Source organism: Manis pentadactyla, chromosome 5 (assembly GCF_030020395.1).
Source record: "Manis pentadactyla isolate mManPen7 chromosome 5, mManPen7.hap1, whole genome shotgun sequence".
NCBI lineage: Eukaryota > Metazoa > Chordata > Mammalia > Pholidota > Manidae > Manis > Manis pentadactyla.
This window is the reverse complement of record NC_080023.1, coordinates 62018282-62026870: the sequence shown is the minus strand read 5'-3', so window position 1 is coordinate 62026870 and position 8589 is coordinate 62018282. Positions and strand designations below refer to the sequence as shown.

General features: G+C 37.1%; 1 protein-coding gene across 2 annotated transcripts in view; it reads right to left on the bottom strand.

The window, feature by feature from the left end:
• Positions 1 to 2676: 2676 nt before the first annotated feature.
• Positions 2677 to 8589, bottom strand: part of USO1 (USO1 vesicle transport factor) — a 106142-nt gene continuing 100229 nt past the window's right edge. For both annotated transcript variants that reach the window (XM_036927514.2, XM_036927515.2), the window contains 4 exons: positions 7443 to 7541; positions 5746 to 5853; positions 5132 to 5347; positions 2677 to 4582 (listed from right to left, as the gene is read on the bottom strand). In XM_036927514.2, coding sequence (XP_036783409.2) covers positions 4493 to 4582; positions 5132 to 5347; positions 5746 to 5853; positions 7443 to 7541 — 513 coding nt within the window. In that variant the 3' untranslated portion in view covers positions 2677 to 4492. The remainder of the gene's footprint in view (positions 4583 to 5131; positions 5348 to 5745; positions 5854 to 7442; positions 7542 to 8589) is intronic.

Genomic DNA, 8589 nt, shown 5'->3' with positions numbered 1-8589 from the left:
AAGCCTTCTGCAGCTATAAGGAAAGGAATTCTACCAACCTGAATGAAGCCAATTCTCCTTAACTTCAGCCTGCAGATGAAAATACAGCCTGGCTGATGCCCTGACTGCAGACCAAGAGCAGAAGGACCTAGCTAAACTGTGGTCTGACTTCTGACCCAAATATGTGAGATAAGAAATGTGTGCTATTTTAAGGGACTAAGTTTGAGGTAATTTGTAACACAGTATAGAAACCTAATACTTAAAACAGTTCATGCTACTTTTAAATATGTTAACCTTTTTTGCTACAAAAACGCCTACTTTATTTTACAGGATTCATTTATGTAACCTCATTTTGGGTCAAGAACACTAAGGTAAAAAAGAATCAGAAGGTCCACTTCACACCCACTACAGCAGCAAGGTTGCATCTTACCTTCTCTGTGATAGGAGCCAACAAGCTGTTTTACTAGGGGATTTACTATAGGAGCATGAAATGTCAGAGAGGTTAAAGAACTTTTAAAGTAAAGAGCCATAAAATGGCAAGATTTAGCACTATAGATATTCCATTAGATTTAGAGAATAACAAATTTTGGATAAATCCAGAATTAAAAGCCAGAGTTTGAAAAAGACTATGGTGCCAGGTATTAGAAACTTTTATGTTTACAATCTCATAGGTGGAAAGATACAATTACAGAGTGGTCTCATGTTGTTGTAATGAGCAAAATCAGAAATAATATGTAACTGTAGCAAGGTCAATGTGTAAAGCCTTTTCAAACTAAAACAGCTAGTCACATTACTCTAATAGGATATGGAAAAAACTCATGTCTAGACAAAATGAGTTAATTTGCAGAAAGGGCAACCACATTTTAAGACACATTATGTGTCACACCTGAATGTTTTCCCCCTGGCTCAATTTTTGTTTTGAAAGGTTATAGAAAATCCTAAAATTTCTGAGTTGTAGACATAGAAAATAACAAGAACTTCTCTTTTTTGAGTTTCTGGCCTGGGAGAAAGTCATTAACTCACAAAAGGGGCGATTTTATAAAAATAACTTGCATTAAAGAAAACCTTTCAAATGATACCCTATACACAAATATTTTCTTCATATACTTATCTTCTATTTAGTTGGCAAGGCAGATTTCTCAAAAAATAGGTTCAATTAGGTTCACTAGAAAGGAACTAGTCTACATCAGAATAATGTGTTTCATTAGTTTTTAAAAGATTTTTTCATTTTCCAAAATTGCAGTAGGAAATCAGTTTAAAGATCATATAGCTTTCTCAGTTTTCCTCTTAATTCCAAGGCTCAAATTTGCTCTGGGCTAAGACTATTTTATTGTTCATTTAATATTACAGTAAGATTCCTTCCCCACCACTTGAGACTGAATTGCCCAAAGGCTGTTCTCTGCTGCCTTCCCTCTACACTCACTCCCTATAAGGACTTATCCAACTGGATGGGCTATACACTATTTTTCCAGTCCTAATGAGCCCCATATTTGTATATCCATCTGCCTACTGAACATACAGACTTGTGTAACTTTATCTACTTGGGTCTCAGATTTAGCATGCCTGAAAACACAACTCCAGAGCACTCTCTAAAACCTGCTCCTCCTGTCTTAGACTGAGCACCACCACCCTTCCCCTACTCCAGGACCTACTCTGGACTTTTCTTGCTGCTCCACTCCCCAGACCCACACAGTTCAGCAGGTCCTCTAAGCTGTACCTGTACAATACATGCCAAATCCCACCACCTTGGAGCCCTCTACCCCTACCGTGAAATCTGAACTACATCTGCTTTTGCACAGATGGCGGCAATAGCCTCCCACCTAGTCCTTCGGCTTCTCTTAGCCTCCTCCTCAGAGACAATCCTCAACACAGCAGAGCACATCATCTGTGGAATAGAAATCAGAACTAATCACTCCTCTGGCTTCCATCAAACTCAGAATAAATTGCAATGTTCTTATGTACTTGTTTACTGTCCTTACCTGTTTACTGTTTCCTCCTCCACAATGTAAGTCATATAGGGAGGGACCAGGCCTTGGTCTTAGTCAGTGCTGTTTCTCAGTGCCTACAGCAGCACTCAGCACATCATACACTCAGTTATGTTCATTGAACAGGTTGGTGAATTTTGTGTAACAGAGATTTTTGGTTCTGATGAGCAGAATGAGGCCCTTAGTGGGCTGCACCAAAACTCTGAAACTTACAGGTTTGATTTTCTATCAGCACACTATCAGAATACAAAATAACCTTTAACAAGAGTTGTTTATCTTTTACTTTCCTTTCAGAAGTGCAAGAGGTGTAAACTACACTTGAATACAATTTTAAATCATAAGGACAAATATATTCTGTGCTTTATGATGATTGCTCCACTGTTGTAGCTCTCAATACATGACAATAGCCTTTATTGAGAGAGCTGACAACTGGGTGGAGGAAAGAGCACATGCAAGCACAAAGTGAGGAATGAAAAAGGATAGCTTTACTAGTGAGCATCTTGGTATGGGTCTAAAATATACATGTATGGGAGATAAAGCTAGACAGTAGTAGAGCAGAAATGGTTTATTCACCCAGCTAATGGCTCCAAACAGTACACAACAGCAATCTCTTCTGCTAATATTTGCATTTAGAAAGAAAGCTTACTATGGTAAATATGGAGGACGGCAGGAGTGTGGGGAGGAGAGGCAACCACCAGACTAGAGGCAGGGAGACCAATTTAAGAGGCTCCAGAAGCAGTGTTTTATTAGTTAAAAAATTTTTCATTTTTCCAAAAATTGCAGTAGGCAAAAAACTGTGGCTATGGTTGGGAAGATATTCCTTTAGGCTGCAGGCTGGACTGTGCTGCTAAGAGGCCTCCTCCTGTCTTCTCCACTCCAGCCCAGACTGAGTGACAGAGGTTGGCAAACTATCACTGCTTTTGCAGATGTTTCTTCCTGAAGATCTTTGGTATTCCATTGCCTTATTTCCACTCCTGACCCATTTTTCTTTATCCTGTTAACACTGAAATGTAGTCATTAACCAGTTGTTCATCACATGGTGTCAACTTTAGGAAGACTTGATTATAGTCTGAGCTGTCCTGGAAGAGTTGTGTGGTTCTCTGAGGGAAAGTGCCAGCTCAGGATTGCGGTGGAAGCAGTGGGAGGGGGAAGAGACATGATGTGGTGTTCTTGGATGCTCCGTAACACAGACGTGTCGCTTTCAAGACATGTGAAGATACTTCTTTCAAAAGTCTGTGCACCTTAGTGGACTGCTCAAAGTATTCCAGCCCAGGGGCAGATGAAATACATCCCCCGGCTCTTGCCGTCTTGCCTTTAAGTAAACTTACTTCTTTAAATGACAGTATCACTGCTAAGAACTCCAAAGTTCAATTCAGAAACATCCACACCCTTCTCCAACCTCCTCTTGCTTTTGCTTCAATTAGCCCCCTCCTCTTATGGGATCCTATTCATTAATTCTGAATAATAAGACTGCTTTTAACATTCAGTTATAGTAACATACTCTTAGTAAGAGAAGAACTCTCCCTTAACCACTTGCCCCATCTTTTTTAAGAATAAAATCTAAAAACAGGGAACCATGACCAGGGATTAAATGAACATAGTATCTATTTTTATTGTGAAAACATTAAATTTTGACACATTGCTTCATTTTTTTTTTTCAAAAATCTATTATCTGACTAACACCTATCCAGCAAAAATGCCAATAAATTATATAAATCATAGTTTGGGTCTTTTTAAAACTAGAAACATAATATGTTTTATGATAAACAATACTAAATCTGAGTTGTTAATTTGTAATTTGTCTTAATGTTTAGCTTGAAACAATACCCAAACCAACCACATGGTAATATACTGTTGAAAAAGTTTCTCAGAAACGCCTTCATCACTGTGTGTCAGTATCCTTCTGTTTCTTCACTGAGGTACACAATGCAGCCCTATCAGGTGTCAAGGCACTCATTCTAAACTGTCCTGTGCTGCTCATCTTAGGAGTCACTTTGGACAGAGGGCTGATGATACATATCCTCAAGCCCATGATATCTTGCCTTTAAGTAAATCCATTTCTTTAAAAAGAATCATCAGCTAAGAACTCCAATACCGAATATACAAACAATAATTCCAATACACATTAAATCAAATGTGTTAGTACTTAGAGTCACAAATTCTGAAAAGTGAAAATAATAGACAAATACAGAACTTAGGTAAATGTCCAATGAACTAAGGCCAATTAGCACTGCCACCGCATGACTTTAAATCATGTATTTTGGTGTCTGAAGCTCTTGAAAATTATCTTTTGGGATAGTTCAGATGAATTTCAACAAAAGATGTTTGTTCTGCATAAAGTTAAGAGTTTTAGGATTTTCAACATGGATGGCATCATTAAAAAAATACATCATCAATAGTCTTATTAGTGAATGCTTTCCTCTTGGTTTCTAAGTCTTTATTTTCTGTGGAGGCAAACCAAAGCACTGTCTTAAGACAACATCTTTAAGGTAACAATATATTCTCTATCACTCCTAGAGATTGCAAAGCTAGATATGACCCTGGTCCTTGCTGTCATCTTCATCTTCATCATACTCATCATCTTGGTCTCCAGACTCAAGTTCATCCTCTTCTTCAACCTAAAGGGAAAATGCACATTTACCATTATGACAATTTGTCCACTTCATCATGCAACATATGATAATATATTCTGTTGATAAATTATTTATTTCAGTAATTACAAATTATATGCCCTCTGATTTCCCAGATTTAATGCTCAGGCTCCTGTCATATCTAATATGGGATGAGCTATAGCAGACACACAGATGAACTTGCTCTATATAGGTGCCTAAACCTCTTTACACACAAACCTGAACCAAAGCCGGTGGAAGAGAATTGCACATTTGGATGGTGAGTCTTATTACCATAGCAGCAACCAAATCAATTCACTTACTAGGCTCAAAGCCCAAAACAGAATATTTAACAAATGTTGAAACTGTACCTAATCTGCATCTTTAGTCAGTTCACTGGACATGGTGAGAACAATACAGATGATACCATGTCCATGTACCTGCACATCAGTGCCTGCAACATAGATACATAGGCATGTTTCCATGCTATAGTACAATTTTTAAAGTACACTAGAAGAATCATAATATAAATCATTTTTGGAAACATTTCAACGTTACCGGATGACCAAGCTCCTTGAGTTTATTCTTCAATGAAAATATTTTCTGATCCTGATCAGCCAACAGCACTAATAGATCATCTTGTTCTTTCTTAGAATCTGTAATGTCCACCTCCAGGTTGTTCTTCTCATTTTGTAAAATGGCAATGGTACTGTTAGATGAATCCAGCTGCTCTTTAATAGCAGTTCTTTCCTCAGACAGAGCTTTAATTTCATTCTAGGAAAAGAAAGGTGAAAAATCATTAATCTAAAATTAGTATCACCTCCTTTTTTAACAAATAGGTTTTTCCTATGACAAATCACTATACTTGTCTAATCTGAGGAATTTGGGTTGGGGGTTGGAAGAATAGGAAGTTTAAAATAAAAGCATACACATATACACATGTCCATCCAGTAACATGAAAATTTACGTTTACATGTTTGATGCCGTTACTTGAAATGGTGTTTAAAAATCTTCATTTGTGCCATCTTTAGTTACCAAGTAGGAATGGACATGTTGTGAAATAAAATTACACTCCATTAGCTTTTTTCATAAATCTAGGCATTGAGAAATTAAATGAAATAAAATCAAATTTCCTGGAGTTCATTTCATGCAATGTCTGACCAAAAACTAACCTTTAATTCTTTAGTCTCTTGTAATAATGCCAAGAGTCTTCCTTCTACATCAGTAGTTTTTGCAGCTATTACAGTTTCACTCTCTCCTGGTATAGGACCTGACTTTGCCTGAAAATGGAAATTGGAATAAAAAAATGTTTCTTTAAAGTTACAACCAATAGCAGTCCTAAGGTGATTAATTTTCTTTCTATTTTGATATTTTATTTCCAATAATAGAAAATACAGTTTCTTATGTATTTATGTGCAATATAAAGTGTTCTTCCTAGAAAGATGAACTATCCCTACAGTAGAATAGGAGGCTGAGTCAGGACTGGTGCAGCATTAGATCTCATCAGAGTACAGGGAAGGCTGGCTTGGCAACCTCAAGGTAGAACGAGGCAAGTAATCTACAGGACAGCACTAACATAGCTATAGCGTAGCATTTAATAAGTAGCGGATATTTTTTGAAGCCTTTTCCTCATTAAAATCCCTGTAAATTAAGGTCCACGCTATCATCTCGAGAGAGAGAAGGTGGAGAAACTGAGCTGAATGCCATTAACTGGTGAAATGCAAGTATTTTCTGAAGTGCTATAGCAAGTACTCTTAAGTCAGTTTTCCAGTCTTTCCCCACCTTTGTTATACAAAATACTGAGAAGTGGGACACTGATATAACAAATAACTAAATATGTGGAGGGAGCTTTGTAACTGGTAGAGGCAGGAAGAGTCTGGAGGTACATGTCAGACAAAGCCTATGTTGTCTTAAAAAGTCTGTTGGTAGAAATAGGATGTTAAAGGCAATTCTGGTGGGACTCATAAAGAAGACAGCTATAATGAAAGCTTCTATAGTCTTAGGGAAAACATATCTGTTTAATGACATATGATGAATGTTGGATGAAATATGGATGTTAAAGGTAGTTTTGGTGAGGTCTCACATGGAAATGAGGAATATATGTTATTGGGAAGTGGGAGAAAGGTAATCTTTGTTATAAAGTGAAAAAATGTGGCTGAATTGTGTTTTAGTGTTTAGTGTAAAATAAAACTTGTAAGTGATGAACTTGGATATTTAGCTGAGGAAATTTCTAAACAAAGTGTTAAGGGGATGGCCTGGTTCTCCTTGCTGCTTATAGTAAAATGTGAGAGAAGAAAGATAAATTTAAGTAGTAATTGTTAAGCTAAAGGGAATCTAAAGATTTTAGAAAATTCTCAGCAATACTCCTATTACAACAAACGCAAAGGCACATTCTGGTGAAACATCAAGGACTGGACACCCATTTGTGAAGACATTACTTGGCGACTCATGGATCCAATCAACCATATCAGCAGAAAATGGAAAAAAAGATGTAGTTTGTAGAAGAAGGATCCAGGAGCGCCTTCTTGTCAGATGGGTCAGACCTCTACAAATTGCCATGGGTCGCCAACAACGTTTTTGAAACAATCTCAACAGAAAAACTGCCAGCTTAGACTGAAGGAGACAGAGAATGGTATGAAACAGAAAATACCAACAAAATGAACCATGAAGTAAGTGATAAGCTCAGCTGGTGCATGTGACTATAATATGGCTCTTACCTTGGCCAAGAAGCCAATGTAGCTAGAACTCGGCTAGTGAGTAACCTAAAGGTGCTATCTGACAAATTTACTTGTTGTCTACACTGGCTGAGAAATAACATCTCAACCTTCTATTATTTACTATCTTTCAGGAGAAAAAAAAATTAACTTACAAATACTTCTGTTTTCTGTAATAGCTCATGATTTTCTGCTTGCAGTTTGGTGATTTCTACAGATTGTGAGTTTAACTGAGACTTTAATGTTGTCAGTTCCTAAGAGACAAAAACAGTTGAGCTGTAACATTAAATAGAATTAATTTCATCCAGGAAATGTCTATTTACAAAAAAAAAAAGAAAATAATTTCCTTTCTTGGCCTTTCTCTCTAAAATTACAACTTCTAAGTTTTAAAATCTAACTCTAAAGAATTATTCTTGAACTTCAGGTTCAAAGGTAAAGAATGAAACATGTTCATTAAACATGTTCACTGGAACATGTTTATCTTCTGCCTGAGAGCTCATGTGAAAAGTCATAAAGTGGGGAGGAAGAGAGAAACCCACAAGGACAAAAAGAAAAGAGCAATAAAACTGGGGAATGTCAGAAAGCAAATGACAATGGTAACCGCTTTGGCACCTAAGAAGGCTGAAACCTAAGCTGACCTTGGCTGAAAGCCAAGCTGCGACTGGACTTGCATTGTGTGACTATCCAAAGGCTTAGAACTGGTACCACCAGTTATCTCTGGAAGTGTGGGTAAAAACTGGGTAAAAAACCCCAGGGCTAGTTTAAAGTCAGCTTAGGAACAGACCACCAGATCCCTGCCCCAATCTCATGCATCAGGCAATGAACTCTTCTACTGGCCAAAGCCTAGGGGTTTATCAATTTGGAAAGGGCAACACTGGGTATTTTTAGACTAGGGACCACCAAGCATACATGAAAGCAGTAGTACTGTAATGAAAATGGGGGGATTAATTGAAAGTTCATTATTAATGTTGAAATTTCCAACCTACTTGCCTTCTACCACCATAAAAGTACAGGAAAAGAAAAGCAACTATAACAGAGGCTCTCAATCTGTGGCAATCGTCCCCACAGTATACGGCAATGTCTGGAGACACTGGGTAAGTGATGGGATACTGTCATGTGAAAACCTCTTTTGTTCTCTTAAATTTTCTGTCATGTACATATGTGGCTTTTCTTTGATTTTTTTTTTATCACAATGAGTTAAGTAAACACTGAGATTATGAGCAATTTTGGGTTTCTTTTTATATATTACTATATAGTATATAATACTATATTACTATATATTACTATATAATATATAATACT